This window comes from Polyodon spathula, chromosome 22 (genome assembly GCF_017654505.1).
Source record: "Polyodon spathula isolate WHYD16114869_AA chromosome 22, ASM1765450v1, whole genome shotgun sequence".
NCBI classification, from domain to species: domain Eukaryota; kingdom Metazoa; phylum Chordata; class Actinopteri; order Acipenseriformes; family Polyodontidae; genus Polyodon; species Polyodon spathula.
Window position 1 is genome coordinate 23699045 of NC_054555.1, and position 18169 is coordinate 23717213.

Here is an 18169-nt window from a genome sequence, read left to right on the forward strand (position 1 = left end):
ATATATATATATATATATATATATATATATATATATATAGCCTGTGGAGGTCTTTTTTAAACATTTAATTGGTGCCTGGTCTCAGTATCACATTACAATGCCATTCTGGACAGTATAAAATGGTGCCAAAGCCTTATTAGTTTGCGTCTTATTTTGCGTCAAACAGGGGCTGAATCAGAAAAACATTTGGCCAGCTAGTGAGCACTTTATATTTGTATTCTACCTATGCTCTTCTCTTTAGAGATACATTTTATCTAGACTTTGTCTAGCAGTTAAAACTGCAGATATATTTGACAGTGGATCCAAATCGTCTAGTGGTATTACACCTCTAGTTCATTGTATTGTAATCTGTTGAATTGCAGTCTGGCTACCGAAAAATTAGGCTACTAAATCTGACTTCTGCCTGTTTTCATTTCTAATTATAACCCCCAGTGAATACCATAATATAATGTGTTTACAAATAGTATGTGTCTTGACATTCTCCCTCCCATTCTCTAAATGTATGCATAGAAAATCCAGTTTTAAATTAATGTGGAAGGTTGAATTTTAGTTGCCAAGTCATAAAGCAGTTCCTTTTTTTGGTACAAATCTGGAAGATTTTCCAGTGACTAAGAACAAGCACGTTACTGCAAGGTTTACAAAACGAGGAAGAGAGCTGCTTCCTGGATCAAGATAAGAGGAGGTGCCCCTGTTGTCCTGAAAGCATGCACCTGCATAGTTTCAGGAGGAACATAAATAATTACTCAGCGGGGGCTGAAGGCCTATTAAAAGACTCATCCCAGCAAGCTAATCAGTTCAGCTGATCTAAATGATGATCTAAATATCACTTGTGAAAGGGTAGCATTGTGGCCAGTGCTGCTCAATAGCAGGACATAGACCCAGAGTCAGAAAGCTGCAGTTTAAGCTCTGATGCGTGCTTTCATTAACAAAACAGGAAAAAAAATAAACAAAAGATTTAAACAAACACAAATCAGGACCGCACCCAAGCTGTGCTGTCACTGCCGAAGCTGAGAGCACAACCTTGCTTCTCTTTTATACCATGTGGCTGGGGCTTGATTGACCATCAGTGAATCAATCAACAGCCGGCCATATTCTGCACATGGATTTGGCAGGAATGGAATTAACCCCATCCCTGCCACACTTAAATAAACATTTTCGAACTGTATTTGTACAGAAAACAAACGCTACACGATTGCCACATCACTGTTGTTAAAATTAGTAAAAGACCGGGACTTTGTGAAAGCCACATCTTCAATGGTGTGTGGGTCACTTTATTGTAATTTAAGTAAAATGCCAGGATTGTTCCTATTTTTTATATTTGAACAGTGACAGTATTTAAGATCAATCGGACAGACTCCCAAAGGCATTTAAACCATTAACATGTCGTGTAGATCATTAAACGCAGAAGTAACAGGGACACCTTGCAGCATCAGTCATTTCATAGCCATCTGGCACGCATTCATCAACATGGTTTTGTTGGTTTCTGTCTAACCAGTCGTTGTGTGCATCACATTCGTTATCTTCGTCTAGAAACCAGAAAACTAATCATCCACAATTGCAGTTGTGAATGCAAATAGACGTGTACGGTTTAATTTAGTCTCTAGTGTGTTTGAGGTTGGCAGTGAGACTTGTAGTCGTTTTAATTTAAGCCCCTTTCACACTGGCTTGCTAGGACCTGGTGTAAGGAGCTTCAGCTACGTGATTTCACACTTCTTTTGATAAAGCAGGGTTGACCCTGGTGACAGACACAAGAACACAACGCATGTATCAGTGCTTCTCTGGATTGAACCGTCAGCCTAAATGTTGATTAGAGCAAATGTTTCTTCATCCCTGCTGCAGTCTGGCTCACGGTCTCAATCAACAAAAATATGGCTAAACGGAAATGTTCCTTCCGAAAGTGAAACCTTCACGCAGGCGTGGCTGTATTATTTCATCGGCTTATGAACGGCCGTCATGCATTTTGTCTCCCTCAACCTGGGTCAAAGTGTGTCGACCCACGTCCTGAGGTGGGTCGCTGGGACCCGGATCAACTCGGGTTTGACCCAGCTACGTTGTTTCACACTAGGCGGGATTGTGACCCAGGTAGCCAGAACCCAGGTCGGGACCGGGTAGGAGTGCCAGTGTGAAGGGGCTAGAAAGCTGCTTTGCCTCTGCATGTTTCTAGACTCATTCCAGCTGGACCAGATTCTGGAGAGGTGTTCCTTTCCTTTGGTGGAGAAAAGGTTCCAATGGTATTGTGTGCATGTAAAAGAAGAGATTCTTAAACCCTGCCCTTTGTGTTGCGTGTTTGAAGGTGATTTTCACATGTAGGAGATAACCTAGTGGTATCATTTTAAAGCTTGTTTCAGGGCTTTGCAATACAACAATGAATCATCAGCCTTTAAACCCCTTTGGTCAGCATGAGCTGAGATGACAAACCCTTTTTCAGTTGTACTGCTAGATTAGTCATCAGCTTTGGAAATGAGTGTGTGTAGCGAAGTTAACCACCAGTGCGCTTCTAGTAGTGCTAATGAAGGAAATATTGTTGCTGGTAAACGACGGTCTTTTTGAAATGCGAGCTGGAATTATTGCCACTTGCCTTAATTACATGACTGAAAATAAATCTATGGCAGACCACAGCAGTGGTTTTAACGGTTGCCTTTGTGTTGAGTTCAAAAGTGTTTACTCTCTTAAAAAAAAATTCAAAACATCTTTTAAAATTAGTGTTATGGTAAAACCTTTCTTTATTATTTTTTTATATTGCACTTTTTAAAATTTAATTTGAATAGGGTTATTTATGTTTTTTGAAGGGTTTTTTTCTAAAACATTTTTACAAATTAGAATTTGTTAATCAGAACATTCATGTAGCATTAGTATTCTGCAGTTTACACAGTGGCCCACCTTTTACATGGTTGGATGTGGGTTACATTTTTTGCCAAGGTTTAGCCAGCAATAGAGATGCTGTTAGTTTAGGTCTCCTGAAACGACAGGTAATAGAATACATATGCTGTAAATGCAGAACAAGCACTTATTTTGCTATGCTTATTGTATGATATATCTCTGTGCAGCTTTTTCAGATGAATCTTGTGCCTCTGTTTCCACCTAATGCTGATGCAGTAAATAACAAAACATTGACGCACTTCTTAATTGTGAATCTGCAACCAGATTGTGTACAGCTGCAATGTAAAAGGCAAAGATAGACTTTTAAAACCCCTTAGCATTCTCTTTCTGTAATAGACGTAAGACTTTGTAGTTAGTTAGTTGAACAAATGTGTACAGGGCAGTGCCTTGAGCATGCATGATCGTTTCTAAAAATACTTCCACATTAAACTGTTTCTCTTTTAACAGTTGAACGTTTTGTTTTTTCTTTTGGAAACTGCTACACCAGTACGCACATAGGGTAACACCAGCTACTTTAAATGTGGGGATGTTAAAACAGATGTACTTGATCTGCACTGAACACAACATACAAAATATATTAAAACCAGTAAGTAATTCAATTAAAAACAAGCTGACATTTAAAATCCCCCCCCCCACCCCCGTGCATGTCGTCTTGTTGTCTGTACATTTGCATGCAATACTATTTGAATTCAGAACGGGGATTCTAAATGTAAATGAGGCGTTCAGAGTGCCAGTGCAGTGTTCAGGTTACAGGTGTGTGGAATTGATTGACAGAAGCAGTTCCTTCTGTACTTTATACTTGTGTTATCAGAATTCGGTACTTACTCGGAATACTACAATATTCACAAGAGGTGTTGCAGGTGGACAATCTTCAAGGCAGAATTTAACAGCAGATATATTGTTATTGCCTTAGAAATGTACCGTATGAATGACCAGTGCTTCCTGCAACTAGTCCATACATTGCTGTGAGTGCCAAACGCACATTTTCTAAGGGGGCTTTTAACACTATGGAGGCATATTTTCCAAGCATTTCTTTTAGTCCGTAATTGTTTTTTTGAAGGAGAACAAATCTGAATGGTAATGAAATACAAAGCAACTTCAGAGTGCTTCAGAGACCTTATGTAAATTGCATTACAGTGGAATCACTACTGGGCTGAAGTAAAATGGTCTTAATAGAGGTGATCGTCTCCTTATTTAAAGGGACTGACTGTGTTCGGAGTGATGTTCTTTATAAGGAGCTGGTCACAAGGAGGAAGCCTTCTGTGCTTAGTTGTTCTAGTTATGTAAACGTCTTTCAAAAAAGTTAATCAAAAGGGGAATCTGAATACCTTTACAATTCCAATTTACTTCTCGGGCGTTCTGTTTTTGAAAAAGTTGTAATATATTCATGTTATCAATATATTCTGTGGTTTTTTTTTTTTTTTTTTTTTTTTTTTTTTTTTTTTTTTACTTTTTCAGATTTAAAAAAAAAATAAGTGTTTTTTTGATTTTTCAAACGTGGAAGCTGCAGTTTGTTTCATCTGTTGGTTGCTGGTTTCACGCTCCAGTATTTTATCTGCATGCTTCGCTTTTAATGTCTGAATTTAGCATGAATGGTACAGACACCAAACTACACTAATCTCTTGTGAACAATTTAGCGCTGTATTTGAATTGTGTGTAGATGAATAAAGACAGTGCTGGTGTACAAATGTTGTTGTGGTTTTTATTGTCTCCTACAGTGTTACAATCTGGAGATCAAAGCTAATGTAATGAGGGCCCTGGGAGCAACACATTGCAAAGAGAAAAGCCCAAAACACTGTATCTGTTACTTCGTATTTATTTATCTATTATTCCGCTTCCAGGGGCGGTGAGCAGGGAGGCATTAACAAACTGCTTAACCCTGGTCTTCAATTTCCACGTCAAACACAGGAAAACTCTTGCCTGCTGTGTACTGCACAGTATCTGTTCCATAACAGCTGTCAGGCTCAGGGGAGTCTGAAGAAGAACCGTTGATTCAACTTAGAATTGATTCATAAGACAGTTCATTTAAAGGCCTGGGAATGCAAATTAATTATTTTTTATTTTTTTGCAAAATGGGAAAAATATTTATTTGGTAGTTGTAAAGGTACATAGGTTGTGGCCAGAAAAAAACATGTTGCACACTCTGCCCTCATATATTTTATATCTGTAATATTTCAGTAGCTTATTAGAACACTATCCCAGCATTGCAAGCATGTACGGTGGGAGGTCATGTGATCTTAGAAAGTAAATCAGAAAATGTTGCTCATTTGCCACAATAAAACCTGATCCTGGCATTTGCATAACAAGCTCTTTAAAGACTAATATACTGCAGTAAATACCTCGACCAAATAAACAGCATTATCTGTGCTTTATTTTGTATTTGTTTTTACAATAGACTCATTTATTTTTATAATAAACTCTACATCTCAACAGATAGAGATATACTGTATGACTGCATCAGGCTGGCTTTGTGAGTGCCACATAAATGTGTCAGGCTTACTCTGCAAGTGCAATATTAATATTCCAACGAAACGCCATGTATTTTAAAGTGTGGAGAAATCTCCGATGGGAATTAACCTGTGTCAAGATTTAACTTGTGATAAAATGTGTAGTCAGAAATGTGGCGCACTCCAGATCTTTGCATTTAGTCCTTTCTCACGTTTCCCCTGGGAGGCTAGATTAATATCATGTGGAGCGATTCTGAACAGGCAGAGCAGAGCGGGGGATAAGAGTAATCAGACGTGGTCTCTGCCGGCCTGTGGTACAGGTTCCGAGATTGCAGCCATAATTTACATGGCAACAAAGCGCTCTGCTTATCAAATTCTCCAGCGCCATTTCCAAAGCACTAGCCATCGAATTTCTGTTTAGTTTAAACTGAGAGATGTTCTAGTGTGGGCAATTTTTTATTTGCATGGCTTCTCTACAGAAACTGTGAGATGGTCCCAGGATTCAGTGGCAGACAGGTTAAACAAATGAAATATCTTAAACTTAGAAAAATAAGTGAGAGCAGGGATTTAACTGAACTTTATAAAACCCTAGCTGGTATAAAGTTTAACCCCAGCCACTACTACAAAATACCACCTTGAGTAGGGAAATGGAAGCTGAGTAAATGTTAAATAGCTTTCTTTATAATTTATTTAGACAAAATGGTGTTTCATAACCTCATGCCTCTGTCCTTGTGACCCTCTGTTTAAACTACCAAATAATTACAGTTTAGCAGGCTTTAACAGGGAAACTATGTCTTAATCTTATACTCTTAATCCAAATGCCTTGCCTTGTTTTCCACACCTTTAAAATAACCGTCTTACTAAACCATTGCTCACATATGAGCTGCATAAATAGAACCACAGCTCTCCAATTAAAAGATCCCACACTATTCGCTGGCTAAGTTCCATCAGCCACAAAGCCTGCTGGTGGCTTTGAGTCTGCCCCAAGCAGCAGGTGTTGTTTGTTGCTATTTTAATATTCAAGTTATCTGTGAAGAGGAAGCGTTTGAGTTGGTTTCTGTCGACGGAGCTGTTCATAAAACTGCAAAGGCAGGCATCTCACAGCACCGCAGTTGTTCCAGTGACAAGCCTTGTGGTGGCTTAGAAACTGAAATCTGAAGCCAGTCAGAGGGACCTTTTTAACTGCCCGTTCAAATTGTATGCACGATTCTTGCCTTCCTCTTGGCTAGTCTGTCCCCGGCAGGGTGGGGATTCCAATGAGACACCCCTTCAGTTCTGTAGGGTATTGCATTGAATCTGCTGCAGCTATGAGTTGATCATTGTGATGTCACTGCCTTCCATAATCTTTATCTACTACAATAAGAATTCTACATACTTTATAATTAAATTAGCCAGGGCAGGGAGATGTAGTGTCAGGCGCAGCCGTCCAGTGGGCTGGCTCTTGAGCTACAAATGGGTCACTGACCTCTACAATATGGCTCTTTCAAATGAGAAGTATCCTGTTGTTTAAGTTGTTCATTACATACAGTACTACAGTGTGGTTTGCATACTATAAAGGAACCCAACTATTTGAGCAACAAAAAGTTCATACACATTCTTGCGCCAATGAAAGACATCAGAAGCTCTTTCTTTACAACTCATTACTACACTAGCTAAAAAAAAATTCTGGGACAGTTTTATTCTATTTATCTATGATTGAGTTATTTCCAAATAGCATTTTTTTAAAGGCAGAAATCAACTGTAGACTGTATTTCATAATTATTTTTATCTTGCGCTGTAGCGTCTATGGTTTCTCTGTCTCTGGTGCAAGGTTTTTGGAATCGGTGTCATTCCGTGGTTTGGGTATATTATTTCCGATGAGTCAGCTTCTGGTATGGCTCCAGTATGACTCTTCTGTGGAATGCACATATTCATATTTATTTCTAAATATTTTCCCACATGTTTTGTTCCATGTGCACACCATGTAATAAACTGGCATGGTATTCTGTAGTTTACCCAGATGTCAAGAGCCCTTTGGCATTCCCTTACAGAAAAATATATCCCAATGGCCCCCGAAAAAACCTGTAGCGGAGCACTGTTCCTAGCAATAAACTGCATTGAGAACACAAAAACCCTGAGAAAATAACAAAGTAAAAACGAACCAGCAAGCAATCATTTCAATTGTTTGGTTCCAAAAGCCCACTAGAGGTCCCTGTACCCCAAAGAATGAAAATAGGCCACCTTTGTTCAGTATTTCAAATGGAAAAGCAGTCACTTTTTTGTCAGCATGAAAAAGAATGAAAAATATCAAAGAACAGCTCTAAGAAAGGTAAGCCAAATACATGAATGGTAATGTGTATTTATTTGCAGCGAGACTGTACAGTTAAAGACTATCGTGCATGATTTGCTTCATGTTTACCAGGACAGTTTGGGACAAATGGAATAACTATGCTACTGTAGAGTGCAAACAGCTACAAAATCAAACCAAAGTTCACATGTTGAAGGGTGTCCTTACTATAAGAGTGTAATCAGAACTCACTTTACGTTTTCACCATCTGCTCTTCAACCAGTTCAAAATAGTCTAATGCGAAGTAACCAATGACTATCTCAAGGTAAAAAAAAAAACACCCTGGATCTAAGATTTCAAAGAGGAAATGCCCTGGCCAAAGCCAGCCACTGAGAGCCCAATCCTGAGCAGGTCCGGGAGGCAAGACGGTCCCTTGCCAGACAGTCATGTAGGCAAAAAGCTAGATCTTCAAATACACTCTGAAACCAACCACTAAAGTTGACTGCTGTAAGACTTAACAAAGTATCACAAGATTTAAAAAGATATTATTGTACAAGTCAACAAAAACATTTCTTTAGAGCCTTTCGGGCCGAGCCTCCCAGAAGGTTCAGATGTGAAATCTTTAAATAAACTGGCAGTTGATTGCCTGTCTTTGCAGAGAGTCTTGGTGTCTCATTCCTGCCTGCTGTTTGGTGTTGAAGCATTAGTGGGAAGTCACAAAGGTCCATATAAATACACTGAATCGACAGCTGCTGTAGCACCAAGGCCAGGAGTGACACTAGTGTTGCTCACATGTCAGGAGACCACCTGTGCTATACTGAAAGGACAAGGCTCCTGCCTATAACAAAGGCAGCTGGAGCTATGGGCTTTCTAGTATATTTGCACTGTGATATAACACTATTGGCACTCGTGAAGGACATAAATCTGTAATTACTTGCAGTAAAGTTTGGAAAAACAGCACTGGGCTACCTCAGTATATTCCTCTGAAGTAACCCTAGTAGAACCAATCACAAACCACAGCTATACCAGCAATGGCAACACAGTGGATTGGAACAGTGTTTGTGATAATCATGCTGTGAATGATATGGCACCATGCTTTCGCAATAGGTTACCAGCATCTGTGTGTATTGATTCATATCATTGTGATACCAGTGTGGTGTTTGAAATGAATACAACATGTTTCCGCTGTACTCCCACTGTGGCTTATACCATTGTAGCTGCCCTTGTTTGTATGACAAATTTGAAGTCAATGGCAAAGTTTTGACTTGGTCTTTTTCAGTGTCTTCAAACATTTTCTTTTAGTTTTTCTAAATTCAACACTATTGAGTGTTTTAATATCAGGATTGTGTTGTTTTCTTGTTGCAGTTCTTCTCCTCAGCTTGTCATGTATACAGTCCTGTGCTGTATGAAGTAATACAGTCGGGGGCTCGGGAGACAGTAAGTAACTGAAGGCCACAGACAACCCCCCTTGTATGAATACAGAGAGTTAGCGATAAAGGGATGTAAGTTATGTGTGATTTGTTTCAATCTAGGAATCATAATAAAGACCATTTGGTGTTTTTTGTCACTAATACCTAAACATGCTACTCTGCTCAGACCCTGTTCAATGACACTGTAAAGGATAGATAAATGAACAGTGGACAGCTATGGCCAAAAGTTTTGCATCACTCTATACAATTAATTCATTTTGCTTTATAAAGTTGAATAAAACCTGCTGAATAATGCTATGTTAGCATATTGAATTACGTACTGCTTTGTTGTTTTCCATATACTTAACAAAAAACTGCCAAAATGTTTACATGAAATACTGTACTACTATTATGGCTTCTGGTAGACTTTTGCAATATCATTTTGTAGTTTCTTTGATTACATGATGTTAAATAAAATATCTAAATTTTATTCAGATAGTGATTTTTTCTTAAAATTTTAGGCGATGCAAAACCTTTCAGCCATAACTGTAAGTACTGGAAAAGCATGTTAAATACAGAATTACAATGAACTAAACTGGAGATTCGGCTGATTGTCTTTAATTGTTCATTTGGCCTTTCAGGCTGATTGCATTTTTGTGTTTTGCTTTGCAAAGTTGTTGTCGCTGTAGATTTGGCTCAAATGCCACATAAACAATTAAATCCCTTTTATTTGAAACCAGAGAGGGTGATGTCACTGATTGAATGCTTTTTTAAATGTCAATTTGAATTCGAATTCCTGAATGATGTCCTTTATTGACTTTCAGTCTGGGGTGTATCATGAAGACCAGAAAACCATTGGGTAACACCTGTAACTGTCTCAGACTGCAGATAAGTCTGCTCCGGCACTTGTATTGATCGTGTGATGGGTTACTCCAGAGTCTTTAGACTGAACTGGTGTAGTACCTGTTAGTTTGGATAGTGGTCAGTACTGGCTGAAGAAAGAACATTGCGAGCCTGTTGCATCACAGCGATAGTAAAATGTACACCCTCGCCCAGTGCAACCAGCATACCCCATGACAGTTCCTAGTTGACAATGCATTTTAAAAAGTGAATACTAACCAATAAGAGCAGAGCACACACTTAGAACAGAAGGTAGGAGTCATGTCTTTATACAGAGTGTGGTGATAGTGTGGTCTAGATTACCCAGCCATGTTGCTTAATTATTGGGATCCTTTAAGAACAGGTTGTACAAAGTTTGTATCCAGCAACTAGAAACTGGATGAGCGTTAATGGGCTGAACAGCCTCCTCTCGTCGTAGATTTTCTTCTGTTCTAACAGTGCTGTATGTTATGTTCTAGAAGTCCCTTATTTTACTGTAGTTTTCACTTCTCAATTGAAGTTGAAAGATATAAACTAGTTCACTCCCTGTGTAGTCCAATGCTCATTGCACAGATAAGAGACGTGAGTATGAGCTTCAGGTGGGTGCTAATATACCTACTGCACAGAGAGGGGACTTGGATAGGAAACAGGGTTCAACTAATGTTAATGAACTTATAGTGGAAAACTATCGAGAATCTACCATAACGCTCTCTCTATACAGGACCTAACTTTATGGGACAACTATGAGAATCATTAATGAATAAATACTGTTTAGATGCCATTCTGTTTAATATTCTAGATGGATCTAAGCACTCAACATATGTATATCAAAATTAGCTGATAAATTAGGAGATTTTCCTGTTCATGTCAAAGAAGCAAAACATATAACAAATTAATACGGGCTAGCCATATAAAGATGTGAAATCTATGAAAGGGGCCACGTCTAAAAATTGGGACTAATCTTTCTTTTATTCATTGGTAGTTGTCCCAAGTCATTACATGTTTTTGGCTGTTGCAATTTACTGGACTTGTGAGAAAGTTGTCAACGGGAGATAATTATTCTTTTTTTAAAGCCTTGTTATGTTTTCTTGTATTGGTTTAGAGTTCTGTTTACTATATGTTTAACAGAGCTGTGATCACAGTGCTGTTCAGCAGATGCACTGCATTTAAAAGCAGCAGATGCAACATGAGCTCTGGCAGATGGGATCCTGCTACAAATGAGCTTTTCGCTCGGCAGCCAAGTTTCTGTGAGAAGCGCGGAAGAAACAAGCGTTCAACCTGTTCTCGCAGCCAAATAACAGTAAAAAAAATAAATAAGGTATACTTGTCATTGCTACTACACCTTAGTGATGCAGCCAGCCTACTGATACAATGATATTAGAAAAACTGGACTGGATTTCAACATTTTCATTGTTGAATATAGACACAGGGTGAGTCTTAAACAACACTTTAAAGCTTACAGACGAATTACGCTACAAAATTAGGACAGAACGTGCAAACAAACCAAACACGTGGATTCAAACTATGTGCCAATACTATATAGAGAACAAACAAATGTACTCTTATAAGCGCTCATCACGTCTAAAATGTTAAGCATTTTGTATCTCTAATATATTAAACATTTCTTTTAAACTATTGCCTACCATTTATACTTGTCAGAAATATTTTCTGTAAAAGAAGTAGACTTATTATTTATGGTCTTATTTATGTATTTTAAAATATATATTTCAAACTCGAAATGTCGCCTGCATTATGCAATTACAGTGGTTTAGACTGCATCAAGATACTATAACAAAATAATGAAAAAAACTGCGTAAACGTTTAGTTAAATACAATGTAGTTTAGGGTTTTTATTTCCGATTACAATTTTTACAGCTTTATCTTTTTCCTGTGGTTTGTTCTTTATGAAATCACCTCCTATATTGTTAGAGATTTGGACTGGGAGCCAGGACGTTTGAAGATGATTCCCAGTTCCACCACTGACTATGATACACTGGGTTGAGTTCGGAGCTCACTGGGACACAGCAGTAGAAGCGGGATAAGGCTACCCAAGGTAATGCATTTCTTCAATACTGTCTTAACAGTTTAAAAACAGCAGGATTATTGATTTTCTAGAAAAAAAGCAAAATGCCTTGGGTAAAGGCGACATTGCATTCTCAGCATGTCTGTTACGCTTGACAAAGTAGAAGACAGCAATAATTACAGTCTTTAAAGGCCAGCTTAGTTTATGTAACAGTGTCAAGAAAAACCACAAACACAATACAGCGATGTATTCAATGCGAGGTGTGTGTGTGCAATTCAGGAACCTAGCCCAGCAGGATTTAATATCTGAACAGAAGATAAAAATGTGTAATACCCCCTTTTACACTTGACAGATTCAAGACTGTTTTTCCCTGCTGCTTATAACTTCAGCCGTATTACAGAAACAGAAAGTCACAAGCATTATTTAAAATCTATTTTAAAAAGCATTAAAAAAAAAATTAAAAAAATCGACCAATTTAGACAAATGTGACACACACAGATTTTTCTGTATCAGGTGGCTTATATCAGGTAGAAATGGTGTCACATAAGATTAGCTGTATTATGTAATTATTGTTATTTTATATATTATAGCAATTTTTGGATCTCTTTGTTTTCATACACTAATCTACTGATTTCAATGTTTTAAAATACCAGAAAGCCCACTCCTCCACTAGTGTGATATTTGGTGCTGCCATCTAGCGAGAGCCATGGGAAGTACATAGGTCACCTCTAAGGACACCATGTATCAGTTTTTCTACACAGTAAAGTTAATTAATAGAAACAAATAACAATACAAAATGTACACATCTGTGTATCAGAATTGTGTAACAAAACAGGGCTGGTCATTGCTCTTTTGTCTAACAGTGTTTTATTGAGGCACCAGCGGCAAGTCACAAAAACCAAGGGTCAAAACCTGCATTCATTCACCAAGCTGCAGCCGTCAAGTGCAAACGGGGTACAAGTGCTGGGGTAAATCCTTCTGAACGCACCATCAGTCACCTTAGCAAAGGACTTTTCAGTGACTTGCATGCAGATACAAATGGTAAACTAAGACCAATGGACAATGCATTTGTTAAGAGGCCAGTTAGAAAGGAGCAGGAGACCAAAATAACCACAGGTGTTCACATTTCCAAGAATGTACAGGATCCCCCTCTTGGATTAATAACTAATAGTTAATAACTTGCCCGAACCCCCACCTCCAGAAGGATACCTCACAGGTTTGATCGTTTACTCTACACACCACATCCAGACTTTAATACACAGCAGGCACCCAATAATTTGAACTCCTCTTGCAGCACGCATTTTGTTTGGTTAACCAGCAGCGCTTCATCCATAGCTTCAAAACACAAGGTAAAGCCTTCAAGTAGACTACAGTTTTGACTAGTGTACCCTGCTTCAGGGTTTTGGATATCAGGTTTTAGATAATGCAAGGCTAAGTCACACACTATGGGGGAATGTACTAGTCAATGCAAGAGGTTTTTCTAATTGAGTGTCATTCTGCTGTAGGCGAATGTGGATCTGCTTACACCATTGCTAAAGCTAATCCGATTACTGCTTCGCCATTACACTGTGTGTTCAAGCACAATGCTATTTTATTGTACAGTGTCCCTTTCTTATAGAAGCTATTCATATTGAGTTGAGGTTACCCTGAGAAAACTACTACTAAAATATGGCAAGAACTGTGAGGATGTTTGCATCCAGAATCCATTTCACTGTTGCCAATGCATTAAAAAAAAAAAAAAAAAAAAACTAAATCAAAATGATTATTTCATATATACGTACTGTATAATAATCAAATGTAGTTTTTTCAGATACGTGGAGCAACGTGGGCACTTTAAACTGTCGGTCATTAGAATACAAAGTGGCTTGTATATTATTTGATCAAGGAGTAAAGCACCTTTAAAAATCTAAACTCAGCACAGCCTCAAAATGCAGAAGCAATGCATCGAGAGTTGTGTTATAGTGGATTCCGTTAACTATTCCTAGTTTCCAAATTATTAGCCATGTATTTTATTCTGAAAAACTTGTTATACAAGGTATGGCCACTTTCCATTGCGGGAAATCCATCCTACTAAACTCACCAGATCACCGTGTGTGTTGACTGATGCCTTCAGCATATCTCTTGCACCAATGAGTCCCTATTCTCTTTTCACCAAATCAGTAGTTAAGTAGCCCGTTCTTAAAGGAAGCACGACACTGTGGCCCCCAGCGGAGATGCAGCCTGGGATACAGATACAGCGTGAGATCAAACTGTGATCAAATTTTTGCTTCTACCCATATTGACAACTAACCGCTCTAGGGCTTATGTTAAATGCAACCCCTGGTTTGCAAATCGAAAAGTGATGATGATGGTGACATAGACCATAATGGTGCATAGAAAAGTGAGTGTTCCGTTAGAGTTTTAGAACCAATGCCATTTCACTTCAAGGTGCTTTAGTGTGTTGCGTGCTCAGCTCCAGTCACTGCAGACCGGGCAGTGCTAGGACAGCTATGAGAACCTTAATATATTGCCAAAAAGGAAATGAAAGCAATTTTACTAAGGTTCTACTCTTTAGATCCTGCTTTTCTGTTTCTTCTCACTGTTTGTTTTTCACAGGCTACTAACTATTGGGGATAACAGGGATATTAAGGTACCATGCTACATCTTGTTTTGGAAAAAAAATGCTATTGCAGACATTTCTACAACATATACAACCACATGACACTTTTTGTGTTTCAAAACATATCACCAAAAAACTAAATACATATGTTGTCTATTTAGAGTCTTCAGGACTAGCACACAGTCTATTAATATTATTATCATCATTATTATTCATATCATTTTTTTTTTATATTTCAAACATTAATTGACGTTGTCATTGTGATGTCTTAAAGACAAAATCTGAAAAATTGCTATTCAAAAATTAGCAAATTTGGTCAGTCTTATTTTTTATAATCATAGTGCTTTTTGTTCGATGGCTTAAGACAAAAGTCATTATTTTTCCTTCTTCGTCTTTTTTTTTTAATCTCATCCAGTGGCAAACTACAGGACTTACAGTGCGCATTTAATGACACTTTGCTGCAAAAGTCTTGATGTGGCAGCTTTCGATATTTTTATTTTATTTTATTTTTTTAAAAACAAACCACAGCTAGGGCTGTATTATATATCTCAAAGTAGTATCGTTTATTAAAATACCTAAGACACGTTTATAAATAATTTCTTCTAAAAGTATTCTTGAGTAGTCTTTTAAGTGTTAAAACAGTGATCCTTTTAGATACTGTATTCCAAAAGGGAAAGTATTTAAGAGTTGAAGTTGAGGGGCAAGGAAATCAAAAAATCCTCTTCAAGAGCTTTCCATCGAGATCCAATAAACTCTTTGAGAGTTCAAGTTTACAAAACTTAAAAAAAAAAAGCAAATCTTCAAAACTCCCACTCCAGGGTCTCCTCTCGGTTGGCTGCTCTCTCCAGCCGGTGGATGATGTTGTTCAGGTTTGCCATCTTCTCGTTTCGGCGCTGTGTGTTCTTACTGGATTTGGGGTTCTCAGGCAGCGGGATGTCTGAGCTCGTAGCAGCGTTGGACGGGGAGGGTGAAATGGGAGCGGAGGACGACGGGACGGGGGAGACTGACATCATGAGGCCGGGCGAGGAGGCTGCAGAGGGAGAGTTGAGAGAAACCTCCAGGCTGCCACGAGAAGGTTCAGAAGCAGCCTTGAAGCTGACTGGGTCTGACACCGGCTTCTCCTCACTCTCCTGCCTGGAAATGGACTGGCCTGGCCTGGGCAAGTAGCCTGAAGTTCCCAAAGGAGTTTTGCACAGCGGCCCATCCTCCCGGAGGCTCTTGGAGCAGTAGCCGGCCTCTTCCTCGTTTTTCAGCAGGCAGGGGAACTTGACGGCCGTGGAAACCTGCTCTTCCTCTTCATCCTCTCCCTCACAGTTATCTGGTGCCTCCTGCTTCACCTTGACCAGGGTCTCCCTGTGCAGGCCGCTGCCCTCGCTGCGGGAGAGGAACACGACGGGCTTCATGTCCTCCGTGTCTGAGTCGGGGCTGTGTGGGGTGGGGGTGCTGTGGGGGTAGCCCCTACCGTAGCTGCTGGACTCTGGATCTGTGTCATTGTCTTGGTAACCCTCCAGCAGAACCTCCCTCCGCATGCGAGACCTGCTGGGCACATCAAACAGCAACATACAAATTAAGACAAGTTTGTTCAAGTCAGGAACACCACATACTCCGGGTTGTTATTTTCTAGTGCTGGCCTGCTGCCAGTTTCAGCTGTCTGCCTTAAATCAATGTGTGTCAGAGCCCTCTGTACAGTAACTGTGCCCCCAGATTGTGGAATTCACTCCCAGATTGATTTCAGGGATGGAAATAAGACTTCCATTGCATAACATTTTGATCCATTCCTGGTTTTACTATACGTTTAAAAAGACACACCTGAGCTTGTTACCTACACACCATGGCTAATCAAGCTCGTAGTAAAACCTGGAATGGATGAAACTGCTATGCAATAGGAGCCTTTTCCCATCCCTGCCCTGAACAAAACATACCTTTTTAACAAAGCGCTTTGTGAAGACTCAGTTGTAAAAGGCGCTATATAAAAAACAATAGGTTTTTTCTGCACCTGATTGACCCCAGTTCCTAGATGATGCTTTCAGATTACCTACTGTAAAGCTATAAAACAGCTGACCAGTTCTTGTATAGTGATGGACTGGGTAGCAAGGAGGACAGCATCTCATGAGATACTATGTGCCTTTGTGGTGTTACCTTACCTTATGAATGGAACGCCCCCCTCCCCCTGCTGTGCCCACCTGTAGTTGTGGAACCAGTTAATGACGGTGTTGGTCTTGAGGCTGAGCTGAGAGCCCAGCAGCTCGATGGTGTGCTGGGAGGGGTAGGGCTCCAGCAGGTAGGCCTTCTTCAGGGCCTCCTTCTCCTCGGCCGCCAGCACCACCCGCGCTTTCTTGGACTGGCTGTATTGTCCGAAGTTGCTTGGTGCCAGGCAGGGGCTCACACAGTCCGAGCGAGCGCTGGGAGAGTCGCTGTCGGAGCCTGTGCTGAGCAGGCCGTATCGTCGCTTCAGGTAGGCTGGAGAGCACGAGAGGACAAGCGCATGTCAGGGTGGTCAATGAACAGCAAGATAGAGCCTGCCTCCAGTCTTTCTAATAAACCCACTGCAGTAAAGACATCCTGAGCAATCAAGTGCCTAGTAAATCTGCTATGAAGCGTTAAGACACAGGAGTATAACAACCAGTAATACATCTCCAATAAATAAACTAAAAGACTAATAGAAACTGTTGGATATCTGACATACAGGTGGCCGGCGTACCTTTCTTCTCCATCTTCTTCATGTCGCGTAGTTTCTCCACGTTGTGCGGGTCGTTGAGCCAGAGCTGCATGCGGACGAAGGGCTCGCGCCCCTTGAGGCTCAGCTTGTGCCAGGGCTTGGGTCTGGACAGCAGGTCAGAGACTGATCCCTGGGTCAGACCCAGAATGCTCTCTCCAAAGAGCCGCTGCCCTGTAACAACACAGCACCAATCTGCCATTAATGCCTGTGACACGGGGCTTCGATCCGAGTCCCTACCTCTCCATCATGTTCAGGATCCAATCAGTTGTAATAATGTTTCATGCTCCTGCACCGTGCATTGTATTAACTGCAAGGCTGGAGATGGGTAAATGAGGGGTTGCACTCTAGGCCAGCTTTAAGTTATGACTAATATAATGATGCCTCCTTAGTAAATGTCTCTTTTGAACACAGCAGGCGTGGGTTCTAAACTTGGAGACCAGGATTGTGTTAAGGGTGCTGGTGTACATTCCTGACGTTACTTACGTCATGTAAAAAGTGAGACATGCTCATTTGCAGCACTGCTTTTTCTAACCTTGGTGCAGAAAAGACCTTTTAAACTGGTATTGAGATAATTAAACAAAGACCAATATACACATGACAGACCTTCACTCCGTTAATGTATAGGTTATCTTCTCTGGAACATAATGGGATGTGTTAGGAAAGAGAACGGATGGGTTTCTGCATCGCATTACAAAGCAGATTCTGTTTAAGTAGAAAATACTACTGAACTGTGTACTGCATTCTCAGTAAATCTTGTTTAAAAAGACCACCCCATTCTATCAAAGTAATCACAACAGCACATGCGTGTGCACTGTTCAAAATCCCAGCAGGGACCACCACAGGTCTATCCTGGTCAGAGCTGGTAGGTAGTCGGTTCGAGTGACTTGGCTGAAGAGCTGTACCGGTTTAAGAATAAAACTAGTCCAGTTAAGTGCCAATCCATACAT

The 18169-nt window shown here is 39.9% G+C and overlaps 1 protein-coding gene across 5 annotated transcripts in view; it reads right to left on the minus strand.

Annotated features, from left to right (window-relative positions):
• Window positions 1-11629: 11629 nt before the first annotated feature.
• Window positions 11630-18169, minus strand: part of LOC121297393 (homeobox protein cut-like 2) — a 98960-nt gene continuing 92420 nt past the window's right edge. For 2 of the 5 annotated variants that reach the window (XM_041223706.1, XM_041223703.1), the window contains exons 20-22: window positions 17205-17393; window positions 16648-16963; window positions 11630-16039 (exon numbers count right to left, since the gene is read on the minus strand). In XM_041223706.1, coding sequence (XP_041079640.1) covers window positions 15304-16039; window positions 16648-16963; window positions 17205-17393 — 1241 coding nt within the window. In that variant the 3' untranslated portion in view covers window positions 11630-15303. Of the gene's footprint in view, window positions 16043-16647; window positions 16964-17204; window positions 17394-18169 lie in introns of all 5 variants that reach the window. The other 3 variants (XM_041223705.1, XM_041223704.1, XM_041223707.1) reach the window with 2 other exon arrangements.